At 36.1% G+C, this 15,008-nt stretch overlaps 1 protein-coding gene across 2 annotated transcripts in view; it reads left to right on the top strand.

The window, feature by feature from the left end:
* SEMA3A (semaphorin 3A) overlaps positions 1–15,008 on the top strand; it is a 240,247-nt gene that overhangs the window by 196,578 nt on the left and 28,661 nt on the right. For both annotated transcript variants that reach the window (XM_075558474.1, XM_075558473.1), the window contains 2 exons: positions 1,468–1,559; positions 13,335–13,376. In XM_075558474.1, coding sequence (XP_075414589.1) covers positions 1,468–1,559; positions 13,335–13,376 — 134 coding nt within the window. The remainder of the gene's footprint in view (positions 1–1,467; positions 1,560–13,334; positions 13,377–15,008) is intronic.

Genomic DNA, 15,008 nt, shown 5'->3' on the forward strand with positions numbered 1-15,008 from the left:
TTTATCTTTTGTTCCCAAGTAGTTTACTAAACTTGATTAAGGTGGACCAAATGGATTGAGTTTCATCAGAGTTGGAATGGTAAAGGGTCAAATGAATGAATTTAATAATCCCCTGTTATTCATTCTTTCAAAGAACAACATACTTAAAAAAAAACAACATACTTATACACTCTGGGAAATTACCATCTTCTAAATACAAATTAGATTAAAATTAATAATACCTATCATTGAAATGATTTGCCTGGTTAACAATGAACATTGGGGAAAATAATGTTTAAAATCCATTACATATATTTAATTAATCAGTTTATTTTGTTTTAGAATTTTAACTTTTATATTGCTGCAAAATGTTTTAGTGTGCGTTACTAAAAAACTATGCAGTTAGAAATCCTAGGGGTTGGGTTGTTTTTAGAAATCAGGTAATTGTCATCCATTACTAAGTAGTTATTGGGCTATCCTTCCGAATCCAGTGCCATTGAATTGATTCTGACTCATCCGACCGTCTTGGACTGAGCAGACGTCGTTCTGGGTAGCTTGTAAAAGTACACATCGCGCAGGGAACAGACAGCTGCATCTCTCTCCCTTGGCACTTCTAGCGCAATGGAACCACTGGCTGGGAATTTGACGGCCGGCACTAATTCATTGTGCCACAAGGGGCCTTCAACTGTATTTTCCAAAGACCCCAAACTCCCTGCCATCTTGTTAACTCTGGCTCATAGCAACCACCTTGAGGGGACGCGGAATTGACCAGAGAAGCACTGGGGTTAGAGTCTTCAGTGAAAGCCCCGCTCCTGCAGCTCCTGCACTAGAGAAAGATGCATAAGCTTGGGAAGCTGCCCTATAGGCTTCCTCTGCAGGAGAATTCACTCATTAGCTGTCTGAGAGTGGGCTTGCATTCCCCAGGGGGTGGGGTGTTTAAAATCGACTTGAGGATTACTAGCTAGTAGTGTTAGCTCTACTTCATCTTGACTTTTTCCTTTTTTAAAGCATACAGTTTGCGTGTATTTTCCTTTGCTTTTTACTTCCACATTTAGTGCTCATAGTTGTACCTTGATTTCATAATAAAAGTGGAAGAACCTGACCTGTCAAACTGGTATTATTTTTAGGTATTTTTCAAGGTACCTGATATTTGAAGAGATTTTAAAGTCATAAAAAATTAATCCAATCTGGCATATCTCTGTGGTGCTTATTATTACATTTTAAAAAATCTCTCTTCATGATAAAGCCTACTTCAAAATTTAATATGTTTCTAAAAATTCAGTTCCTCTGATTCTATTGTTAAAAGCTAATGAATTGCATGCAATGCATTTAATATTTATTTTACTAATGTGGCAAAAGTATATGACATGGGAGAGTGAGATAAAACAGTGTTTTTGAACAAAATAAGATCATTGTATACATTAACATTAAACTGTTCTGATCAATTTAAACTGTGCTCTCTTCCACCCCTGCCCTTTTCTTTCAAAGATGTTGGAACCGTTCTTAAAGTAGTTTCAATTCCTAAGGAGACTTGGCATGATTTAGAAGAAGTTTTGCTTGAAGAAATGACAGTTTTCCGGGTGAGTGCTGCTTAATTTCAGGTGTCAACAAGTTTAGTTGTATGTCTTTCCCCCGGGACAGCTGCGTCTCGAAGTTGGTACGGACAGGCAGTCTGGCATACCCTTCTCAGTAGCTTGTCAATTAAAAAGTCAGACACTAGTCAAAATAAACCTTGAAACTTTCTGTGCTACTTACATCTAAAGATGTAAAGAAATATGGACTATGTTCCTATTTTGTCTTCTCAATGACAACATATATAATTTGTAGTGTGTATTATTAATGTACGTTACCTCAAAGAACAAGTGTCCCTCATAAAATCTCCTCTTTTTTACATCATGCTATAAGGATTGTATGCCCTTTTCCTGGAAGTATTAAGGAGATGCATTCAGCATGACAGGGCTTGAAGTAATTTAAATAACTGTTGTTTTTGCTGCTTATCTTTAAATCATTATGTTTTCTACAAGAAATTTTTAGCAAAATAAAATCAATAAATTTATCTTACCTTTAGCACATTTTATAATGGATATCTAATCGCTACACCTAAAAATGTGCAGCTATATGTCTTTTTGTGAAAATCCCAGATTGTCCCCATCATGACAGGTCTATTTCTCCAGGGATAAGGGTGAAGTTAGACCGTCTCGGGTGATGTGGAAGTGGTATGTGATAGATGGCAGTCCATGTTATCCTCTTGAAAGTCCAGCACGTAGAAATTCAAAGCACATTTTGGTATGACTCATATACGAGATATGATGAGAATATAGATGCTTATAGAGACTTTTAAACTTTTGATTAAAGAATAGTGAAAACATGTATAGACATCTTTGACTGCAAAATAGCCTAGAATTAGAATGAATTGGTGGAAGACAAAGAAAACCTTTGACCTATTCACCTAAATTTGATCATCTAATTTTATTTCCTGATAGCAGAGATAGAATTAAGTCAAAAATATTGCTATACAACCATAGAAACTTTATAAAGTAAAAGCATCCGATTCGTAGCTAGTGTTTCTCCACATTTCCTCCATGTAGGTCAGCATGCATGTGGAGGTGTCACGGCTGTCTTTCTAACCCTTCCCTGGTGGACTTTATGCTCTCTGATTTATACCATATCAAAAGGGCAGTTTGGGCATCCTGGAAGGACCAACATCATGTTCTTTCTATCAAAGAATACATTGGTGAGATGACTATAGGAAACCAAAATAATAAACCTGACTCAAAGGTTAAGATCTTGTGAGCTTGACCCCACTCTGATGCACGTTGGGCCTGAGCTAGTTTTCAACATTTTCCATATTTATTTGTTTCGTTTGTTTCCTATTGGAGTTTGTCTTGGGGGGTTGCCTTCTCGATCTTGGGTATATGTTGTTCTGTTTTCAGTGTATAAAATCCAGGATTGATGAACCTACAGAGGCAGCAAGTAGACTCGGATTCCCGGGGGATAGAATGAGGTAGGGAAGTAAAGGGGAGCTGATATCAAGGAGTTCAAGAAGAAAGAAACTGTCTTGAAACTGATTGTGGTAGCAATTATACAGTAGTACCTGAAGCGATTGAACTATGGAGTGATATTAGTTGCCAATGAAATGTTTTTGGGGAAAAAATTCTTTGAGCTTGGGGAGTAAAAAGAAACATGAAGACACAGGGTCCGCTCGGTAAGATGGAAGGAGCATGGTTCACAGTGAAATCCTTGTAGAAAGGCCCTTGCTATGCTCCAAGAACAAGCAAGGGCGTTGACATCCTGGGGAAAATCCCTTGGTATAATAACTTTTGTAGCTTTTTGATAAGTGCCATTTTCAATTATCTTTAAAAATTCATAATAATCCCTAATTATTAATAATAATAATTCAGAATTATTGTCTTGGATCTTTATAGAAAACCTATTAAGGTTACATATAAGGAGTTTCAACAAACAGTCACCATGATCTACTGAGTTTATCTCTTTGCCTGGAATTTAAGTGGCACCTCAGATGCCCTCTTGAGCCAGAGTTTTAATTGAACCTTTTGTTTTTAAGGCATGCTAATGAGACTAAGACAAGAGTATTCTCATAGTTCGTGTCTGCGACCATCCACTGATTGAGACAGATCTAAGCACATTTTGCATGGAATAAACCCAAGCATCTATGCACTGGAACTTTTGAAGCAATATTTTGTTTCTTTCTATTTTATTTTTTTAAAATGGAGCTGATTTTCTTATTAGTGAATTCAATATTGATTGGCAATCAAGAATTCCCACCAAATTATCTTAGTCCCATATTTCTATATTAATTTGTTAATATAATTGGGCCATAGATAATTATAAGATAGTATAATGAAATGAAAAATAAATAAATATAGCAAGCTGCATATATATATGTATTAAATCAAAATTATTTTTAGTATTGAAGCCAATTGCTGGTACAGCATAGACATTCTATAATATCCAAATAGTGTCTGTGTGGAAATTGCAAAAGCTCTTCAGTCATGTGTCAGAGAAACCAGCTTCTGACAAGCGAGGGGTCCACAGGACAACTGCACAGTTAGTGTATATGAAGAGCATAGTAAAGGCACAGAGGACAGGAGAGATAGGAGAGTAAGTAAAATAAAGGAGTCAGGCACATTTCATAGTAGCTTGCTCACCTCATGGACGGCCATGATCTCAGCAGCCAGGTCCACGCAGAGAGAGGAGAGAGCACATATATTTCTAATCAAGGCTTAAATACATGTAGGGGACAAGCAAGCCCCATGATTACATCATCACAGGAAGGGGTTGTACCATAGGCAAAACATTCAATGGGAGGGGTGCACACGCAATAGCAACGGTAGGCACTAGGTACACACCTGTGACAAGATGCTCAGATCCTAGATTCAAGTTTGCAGCCTAACTTTGGACATCCTTGAGTTGACTTGACCTTGTCTCTGGGTTCTCCTTCAGGGAAACAATCCACTATCCTTATCAGCAGGGAGTCCAGACAATAGGCTGATACCCTCAGGGAGAAAACCCTAAGCAGCTGACTACCCACCAAGGGCCAGCAGGCAGTGTCCTAGAGCTGGCATATATTTGGGGAAAAACCTTTCTGTATCCCAGTCATGTGTGACAATTTTAGATGATAGGCTAATGTCATTCCACTGAGCTCCCCTCCCATAATATGAGAACAAGACTTGACATGGAGACAGGAAGGATTGGGGATGTTTTATGGAGAGGACAATTTAATTTTAATATTATTTCAGTTTAGCTAAATTTTAAAGAGTCACATTTCTGACAGGTTTTTCTGCCAATTTTTGGTATAAGACATCAAAAGTATGAAATTATCATATTTATGTCAAGATTTTTTAAAATTGATATGTTGACTCTATATTATGTATGTCTATATTAAATGGCAACTTATCATGATTTACTACTTCTATTTAAAGTGGTATAAATGGGCTGTGTTAGCGCTCCTACATTGCTCATCTACACCAAGAAACCCAAAAGTGTGGGCGTGAGAGGGTGGGTAAGTCAAAGGCTGCCTTGTGTTCATGAATCACGGAGCCTACAATGTGTGCTCAGAAATATTTACTGAATGCACATAAGGAGATTGATAGAGAAATGAGAGGGAAGAATGTAGAGACTGAGCCTTCCATAGGTACCCCAGGCTGAATGTGTGCTACTGCAGAGTAAAGAAGAGAAACTGGGGCCAATAAAAAGATTCTCTATGAGAAAAAAAGAAACTACTAATTATACGTATTTGAACAATTATAAAACCACCACTGTTATAAATAAGTTATACATTTTGCATATTAAGAATTTTGAACTTGTCAGACCCTCCTATTCTTGTGCTTGTCATGACTACCTTCATAATTCCCTCTAGTTGTCAAACAGTACTAAAACATGGTTTAGGCATTGACCAGGCTCTAAGCAAACATATATTAGTACCGGCTATGGTCATGGCACAATGCTAAAGCCTCATTATGAAGGCTGTAAATAGTGTCCCTGCACCCATGCAAGGTACAACATTTTCATGTACTAGCTATAGACTTCATACGTTCAAATACTTATTATTAATAAGTATAATAACATCCTGTAATAGAATTTGATTGCCTACCATTTTAAAAAATGTTCATTTCTTGGCAATCATCTGATTATGTACTCAAAAAATGTGAATCAGAACATGTCCTAATTTTGTAATAATAACACATTCTAGGGAATTTTAATCAATTTTGTTGCTGGGATATTAGGCTTTTTTTACACTAATACTAATAAAATGTTTCACTTGGCAAGATATTTAAATTACTTTTAAGAAAATCCCAATTTACTGGAAACTAGCATAATTTTAATCACAAGTATATAACACTATGATTTGTTACATTTTAAAGAATACTCATATACATTGTCTTATACGTATGATAACTGAGCGACATGTGTGGTAGTTAAAATATCATGAGAACTGCTTTTGGTCAATGTCTAATAACCACTGAGGAAGACCAAGGATTCCAGTTTTCAGTATGGTTTACACCTCAACATAATTTAAAAAAATCTTCAGAATTGCAATATGCAGGACCATGATAATGGAGAAAAGATTGAAGTTGCCAAAGATTTTAAGTCAATCCAAACTCAACTACGAGGTAAGCAGCGGTCAAGAAGTGAACCACTATGTCACATTAGGGAATCTGCTGCAAGAAGCCTCTTTACAAGATTCCAAAGAAAAGAGGGCACAATGAAGCCCAAGGGACAGCTATGGTATTTTCATTGCTGTCACTGTATGCAAAAGCTCAACAATGGATAACCAAAACTTAAGATGAAGTAATTATTCACTCATTATTTATTAATTCATCTGTAAACAAATACTTATTAGAATCTCCAATGGTTTGGGCACAGTGCTAAATCCTGCTGATGTACATATTAAATATGGTGATGGACTCTGACCAGGTGGTAGAGTCTAAGAATATTCAGTATTCTTCACTAAACGCCAGCGAGGCGAAGAGGTCTGACTTGGAGGAGGTACAACAGAATGCTGCTTAGAAGCAAGGGTAGGAGGAGTCCATCTCTAGTACTTTGGACATGTTATCAGGGGTGACCTGTCCCTAGAGAAGAACACCTCCCTTTATAGAGTAGAAGGGAAGTGAAAAAGTGGAGGCCCCCAAAATATGAATTGATGCCTAGAGACAGCAATTGGCTCAAACATAGCATCAATGATGAAGATGCTGTAGGATTCGTGAACTTTTAGTCTGATGCTCACAGGGTTACTATGCGTTGGAACTGACTCAAAGGCATCTATTAGCAAGAACCACATAAATATTAATAAGTAAAATTGTGCTGACTGGGAATAATTGTTTATGAATCTACAGTTTTTAAAATATATATCATTTACAACATGGAACACATTTTTCCATACATACATGGTCCAGTTGTCTTTTAATTTCAGTCACATATTATTGTCATTATTATTTCTTTGGCACTCAAGTAGACAAAACATATTTGGGCAGAGTTTAGAGAAATATTTACTTTCAGCATTCTATTCTATCAGGCAAAGTTCATACATATATTGCGGTCTTGCAATTGGAATATTTCACTGTCAAACTTTGTTTAATTTTTCAGTCGGAGAAAAAAAACACAACACATTAAGGCAATCCCCATATACAGTGAAACAAGCAGAGCAGTTCTACAGTTTCTGTTTTTCTTGTTGAGCCTTGAAGTGCATTTCATTTTAAATGAATTTTTAAATAGTATAAAAGAGGATCAACATGAGAATTATGATTGTTTGACAAGGTAAATAGGAGAGGAACAAATTTTGGATCATGGTAGTTTCTGATACCCTTGAATATCTTAAAAGACATTTCATTGGAACCAACCACTTAATTTTACCATATCATCTCAATGAGACCATGTTTAGTATGTGCCTTGTCTAGAGTGCATAATCAAAGCTCATATAAAATTCTGAATTAGAGCCAGTACTTTGTTCATTGCTATCATGGGGTTGGTTTTAGGAAAACACCCTAGTTAATCACAGAGCATTCCAGGGGTTTCAGTTACATTCAAGATACTTCTATTCTGGGTGAAATCAAATCCAAATAATGGTAAGAATAACATACTTCGGTAATAAAAATTTCCATTTTAGAGTAAAAATTTTAATAAGTAATAAGAGGTGAAATAAAGTTGGCGTTGGTACAAGAGTTCAGAAATGACTCTGAATTACTGTTAACTATTGAAAATGGCATTAAAGTACTTATATTCAAAACCCAATTCCAAATATTATTTGAAAACATGGATCTGAAATTGAATCATATTTAGTATGTGATTCTGAGTAATTTGGATAAAGTAAATTGAGCCTCAAGGTCTTCAACTCATGATAAAATTTGTTCTTTATTGAAATGCTTTTTTAAAATAAAAACTAACAGTAAATGCTAGATGTTGTTAAGTATACAAATACAATTTAAGAGACTAAAAAAAGTCAATAACTATAGTTTATTAAATACATATTCATTAAGCCCTATGTATGCTGATCTTTCACTTAAACTAGTCCTAGTAGAATTGTCTTTCCAGACTAAAGATGGTTTTACTTTTGAGAGAGTTAAGTGTGTTCCATAAAATGTGTTGCTTTACACTTAGTAAAATTTATTTTATTTATAATCCTATTGACTGTGAAGGATTGCAAAGTAGTTACACAGATGACACGAACATTTTAAACCCAGTTTCTGTACTATCTCATGAACAGCTGAGAAAACAAATGAAACCATTTAATTTTTATTCAAATGTAAAACAAAACTGATGCTTTCCAAAACCTAGTCTATTAACTCTTTCTAAAGGAGGCTCCACGGGCTTCACATCCAACGAACTCTTCAGATTCTTCCAGGATCCGCAGGTTGAGAAGCTTCGCGAGCATGAAAGTTTAATAAGCACTAGATTAAAATCTCCAAGAGGGGGAGATGATAAATTTGAGCCAAAGAAAATCTTGAAAAGATACTGCTTTTTTAATTTAAATTTTACTTGAACACCAGTTAAATTTGCAACTGAAACTGGTTTCATTTAAAAGAAAAGAAAGTTTGCTTATGAAGCTACATCTGTTTTAAATGGAAATCTTAGTCACCACCAGCTCTTTCTCAGAAGCAAATATAGCTTATTTAAATGGATGTCATGTTAATGTATTGTCTATTAAAATTTAATGACAAGCAGCATATAAGACATCTTGTCCTATAATTAATTTCCTGTGTGAAAAACAAAATAAAATTCCTTTTTACAGTTTTCTAAATTTTAAATTGAATGATGTTGAAATCATACTATGGTACATTAAAGCCTTGTATTCACTAGTGTCTTTTTAAGATGGACAGCTGTATATAACTCATTTTAACCATATGTAAAAGAACTCATTTTAACTATATATAAAATAACCCATTTTAACTGCTTTGTGCACTCATCAAACCTGGCAATGGACCCGCAGTTTATTCTTATTAATCAGCTTCATCTTTTTTTTAAGAACATAGATGTAGCTACCTTTTAGATCAATTAACATTGGTTTCTTAAGAAATTCCTTCCTTTCACTTTGATTATAACATTTATTTCATGAAAGCTTGCATGAGGTTAGTTGCTTACATAGGCAAATTAGCACTTCCACATATGAAACCATGGGAATTGAACAGTTGCAATGTGAAATTTTTAATTCTTCTACATGCCTTGCTTTGGCTAGTTGATTCCAATGCGGTACAAACCTAAATAGACTCTTCAGTTTTGACTTTTAAAGATAGAAATTGGTAGTTAATTTTTCCCTTGATTGTTGACATTTGGTCCTACTAAAGTCTAATGATCCTATCTCTGCATGGGAAAAATTAGACTATGTAGTCATGTCTTTCATCATAATTTTGTTTGATAACATTAAGTCCAATTGAAAAATATATTTAGTCGTAAACCTATTCCCGTAAAGAGTTACAGTCTTGGAAACCCACAGGGGCAGTGCTACCCTGTCCTTCAGGGCTACCATTCGTTAGGATTGACTGGAGGCAGTGCGTTTGTTTGTTTGTATCATCCAGGTAAGTAATAGAAATGGGAAAGCTCTGGATTATTCCATTATATTAACTTATATCCTAAATCATTTGCATCATTATGTCTCGGGAAAATCACTTTCAACTAAGTAAGAATACTGTTTATACTCAAATGTTTGAACAAAAAGATTAGCAATTTTCCACTAAGTCAGGAATAATTTGAAGAAAAGAAGGTGTCATTATAATAAGAGTGGGAAAGGAGGAGGCAAAAGAGGCAAACATGTTCAGAATGGTTTGAGGCTGGAAAGTGGACTGTGAGGAAAATTCAATTTAAAAAGACCAAAGTGTAATAGAGGGGGTATGCGCGCGCACGCACGCGCGCACACACAATGGAATTACACTTGCAGAGCAGAGCTTTCCTCCTACGTATTTTCCCTGCCAGGCTAGAATCAAGCAACTTCATCTGAACTAGTGCACCCAGTGGCATCGCCTAGGAAGGCTCTCTCTGGTCACAGTGAATTTTTTTCATAAAAGCAGTTTTCCTTGAAACTCGTTTTTAGCAATGGCTGGTTTAAGAGAGCAGCGTGCAGTTTCGTTTCCTGCTCAGGAAAAATGCCACACAAACGGTAGAGATGATGAACACAGCTGACAAGGACAGCGCTATGGGAAAAACTCAAGTGTGGGAGTAATTTTCTTGCTTCAAAAAAGGTGAACTGTCGGTTGATGGAAAATGTGGTTCTGGACATCCTTCAACATCCTGATCAGATGAAAATGTTGACTCAGTGTGTTTGTAGTCCGTTCCACCAGATCGCACTGTTAATCAAACTTTCTATTTAAAGGTTGAAAAGATTGCATACCAGTGTGCTACAAAAAAAGTTGGATTTGTGGCAGACGGGGCGCTGGTTTGGCCACCACGACAATGCGCCTGCTCAAGCAGCCATCTCAGTGCGCCAGTTTTGGGCAAAAACAGCATGCCTCTCTTGCTAACACATCTTATTCACCTGACCTCACTCCGTATGACTTTTTTGTTTGTTTGTTTCCTCAAATGAAGAGGGACATGAAAGGATAGCCATTTGATGATTTATTAGAGATGAAATAAAAAACGAGGGAGGTGGTCTCAGCCATCCAAACAGATGAGTTTGAAGAATGTTTCCAAGAATGGAATTGCAGATTTGACAAATGTATTAAGTGTAATGGAGTGTATGTTGAAGATGATCACGTTGTTTTGTAAAAAAAAATTAAATACACAGCTTTGAAAAAAAATTACATTTTTGGGAGGGGTGGTACCCCTTGTAGAATTTAGAGGGAAATCATCAAAATTAAGTGTGATCAGCATTGCCTTATGGAACGAGGAAATCCAATAATAACCCAGATGAAAATAAATGCCCATTTGGCACTATGTCGTGATTTTCGCCGGAGGACAGTAGCTCACCATGGCAGCATTCCCTAGTTTCAGTGTCCAAACTCAGTACCCGAGGGGGGAAATAGGATTAAATAGAAATTAAGCAAATAAGGATAATTGAGTGCAGAATATTTTGTTTATTTTCAACACGATGCTAGCTAAGCTAGAAATAAAGGAAAAGCTTTAGAAGATCCATGTATTTACCATTACCTATAAGTTGAATTGGGGGGTGGGGGAAGGTACAGTGGAAGTAAATTGAAGAACTGGGAGAGGAAGTGAACATTGTGTAGAGGCTCATTCATTCATTCAACAAATGTTCTATGAGACGTTGCAAGTGCAGATACTGTCCAGGGTACTAGGGATGAGAGAGTGAACTAAATAGCAAAACTCTCCTTGGCCAAATGAAGAACGCAGGCAGTTCATAAGCTCGGTGTGGTATCTCCACTGCCCCCTTCCTATCCTGTGCGTCTCCCTTCTGATTGTTGCTGTGAGATTCTGTGGCAAGAATCAGGAAGGCAACCAAGTTTCATAGTTAGGGTTGTGGGAGATTTAACACACTAGGCACAACCAACGAGGAATGGCCACCAGTGAACAGCTATTTTTCCTGTTACATGACTCAGTGAACAATTGAGAGAGCTGCCACCCTCGGAATTGCTCTCAGTGGTGGCTTCCATAACATGCCCAAGTCCTTTTTTATTTTCCTGTCATTCTTCTGTTCTTTGAAGCCTGCTTCCTGCTTGCACACATGATCTGTCCCCAGACTTTGCGGTGGGGTATGGGTATAAGTGACAAGACACAAGATAAATATGCTGTATATCTAGATCCTTACAAGGGCTCAGGAGAAAAAGAATGCAAGTGTGTGTGAGAATGAGAAAATGAAACTTTCACATAAAACACTGCGCATCAAGCACACTTGGAAAGTGCTCGGCATGCAATCTCTCAACAACCCTATGAGAAAATACTACGATCTCCATTATTTAGGAGAGAAAGCTGAAAGGGGTTAAACACCGTGTCTAATCTCATACTCCTCGTCCAGTCTGTTCCAATGTGCTCCAGGTTGTTTCACGTTGTTTCCGTGAGACATCTTAAGGTCATTTTATGCATCTTAACCCATTTCTCCTCAACCCCTTCTGCAGCCTGTGAGCAAAACCTTTTCTCTAATTGGCATTCAATGGTGGAGGGGGTGAATCTTCAAGGAGATAAATGTGCTCCATTGTGTAGCCTTTGGTGTGGCTCGATGCTTGCCGAAGAATACTTAAACCAGTTGGTGATTGCCCTGTTTTAGTTATTACCTCTCTATGTCAGCCTTTTGATAGGAGCTGGAGGGACGGTCGTCTCTGAATTCTAGACTTTAGGCCTTTGCATATTAAACATACTCTTTAATTAAAATGAAGAGTCACAATCTCATTTTAATTTAGCAGCCATAAATTGCTATGAGTCAGAATTGACTTGATGGTAAGTTTGGTGTTTTGTTTGTATGTTTCTCTCTCTCTCTCTCTCTCTCTCTCTCTCTCTCTCTCTCTCTCTCTCTCTATCTCTCTCTCTCTCTCTCTCGTTCCTGACCGCTGGGAAGTCACTAGCATTGTCAGCTGTCTTCTTGCCCTTGGTGTTGTTAAGAGCGGGTCTGGCATTCTCAAGCCACAGTATCTCCCAGTTATACATAACATTCTTCACAGAATGACAATTCAGATGAGGTCACCCTGAGACGTGGGTGAATAAAGACATATTCCAACACTGTCAATAACATGGATATTGTCCAAACCACAGAAACCATTCACCATCATTCTGTCTTGCCTAATATAAGTGAAAGCTTCTGCTTTATCCATCAGCTTTAGCTTCACTAATTAAGATTGATTAAGATAGCTAATCACAGAATCACTCCTACTTGCTGACAGCATCCAATCCAGAGCAAAACCTGACTTCCTCAACCTGCCCTCAAATCAGCTAGCACAGAACGAGAACACACACCTTCTCATAACTTCTTTCTTTGGGGCCCATTGTACCTTATTGGGTGTATTCCTGCCACTGCATTGAATAATAAATCCAACGTGGCCAAAGAGGAGGAGTGCTTCTCGTGCTCTGTGGCCAGAAAACATTGACCCACATTTGACGTTTCTCTACACCTTTCCCCACAGATTTCTTATTTCCCACATCTTGTTATGCAGGGCTTTGATCCTCCAGGTTTAGCAGTTCGAATCTCCCAGCGGCTCGGTTAGACAAAGACAGGGCTTTCTAAGCCAGTAAACGATTAGTCTCAAAATTCACAGGGGCAGTTCTGCCCTGTCCTCTAGTGTCTCCGTCAGCACTGACTCAATGGCAATAAGCTTGTTTTTTATGGTACAGTGGGCTCTAAAATTCGCTCTCTGAAAATGTATGCGAAAACCTTGTTCTTGCTATAATAAATTTAATTATTTAACTAATTTATAACTGATTTTTCAATAAATAAACGTATTTTTTTTCTTCTTTAGGAGCCTACTGCTATTTCAGCAATGGAACTTTCTACAAAACAGGTACTGTCATTCTGCAGTATAAGCTAGTCTATATTTTGTTAATTTTGTGTTTTAAATATAGTGAATTAGATGTGTATACATATATTTTGTTACCTAGAAAATTTTACAGATTTTTTAACAGCTGTTTATAAAATACAGAGAAGAAATAATACCGTTTTTAAAACAATAAGGTCATAATAAAAACTAAAAAAATTAAAAACTAAAAAGAATAATCTTTGCTTCAATCTTATATTGTCAAAATCACTATGTCATATTACTTTGAATTATCTAAATATAGAATGTATTTATAAACATATTTCCTGGATCATTATATGTTGCAAATTTTAATTTATATAATTTATATTTTGACAGCTGTATCAGTTTCCCAATAGTTGTTTTCATCTACTCTGACTCTTTGTTTTTTTCTCACTCTTTTGTCTCTCTCTCTCTCTATATATATATATATATATATACACAAATATATATGTATACTAAAACTATACATAAAAAACATTGATGGCCACTTCAGACCATAAATAAAATTATAACTTTATTCTAATTATATATAAAAACTACATTTTATTAGTTAATGAACATATATACTAAGAAATACAGTTTGGAAGAACTTTATTTCAATATTAATTATACATTTTCAGTAGTATCATATGCTAGAGAAATACATATAATACATCTATATACACATTCATATATATGGACAATGAAGTCAAGATATATGATTTTTAAGTTTGGTTAAACATAAGAAAAGAACAGTAAAATGGTCACTGTTAAATCATAACATCTAAAGTTCCCAGATCTCAAAGGTTACCGGTAAGTATAAAAGGTTATTAATCCTTCCATTCATATTTAATGAATGTTTTGACAAGACAAGTAAGTAGATCAAGGGACTTCAAAATGTTAGCCAATATGTGCAAAATAAATATGTTTTAACTTCCAATAAGTAATATTTTCTCTATATATGGTTCATAAAATAAACTTGGATAAAAACTGAAGTAAATTATGAAATAATCTGGCATTCAAAATATGAAAAGCAGAATGGAACAGGGTGGCTCTCACTGCAATTATAAAATATGAGGGTCATTTGATTAGTCTCGTTTCTGCATTATTTGGATGCTTATTTATGGCCATGCTTTATTACCTGAACTAGACTTTAAAATAAAGTACCAATAAAATGTAATGTGTGTCTATTTCACACAGCTATATCAAAATAGCTTGATAATCTCCAAGATATGTAGAGAAACTCAGAGTGCAGATATTATTGACTTTGTATTGTTATCTTACACCTCCTAAGTATGCGTGCATCTGTTTTTGTAATCCCCCAATTGTCAGATGCTGGCAGGGAAACCCAAGCTTTCCAGGATGGAAACTAGACGGGAAATTCCTTCCCTTAATGATTTTTAAGATCGTTTATTTATTCTTTACTAGACTTCGTAGTCAGTCTTAATTATATTACTTCCCTATTTTGCTTTTTAAAAAAACATTCCTTTCTGTCATAAAATTGTTAAAACTACCTTAAAGGAGTATCTATTAAATGCAACACACCACCACCAAAAACAGTGTGTCGATTTAATATAATGGAGTTTAAGGAAGTAGGCCTCATTGTCCATAGACCTCTTTGTCCACTACTGGAAATGG

This window comes from Tenrec ecaudatus, chromosome 9, assembly GCF_050624435.1.
Source record: "Tenrec ecaudatus isolate mTenEca1 chromosome 9, mTenEca1.hap1, whole genome shotgun sequence".
NCBI lineage: Eukaryota > Metazoa > Chordata > Mammalia > Afrosoricida > Tenrecidae > Tenrec > Tenrec ecaudatus.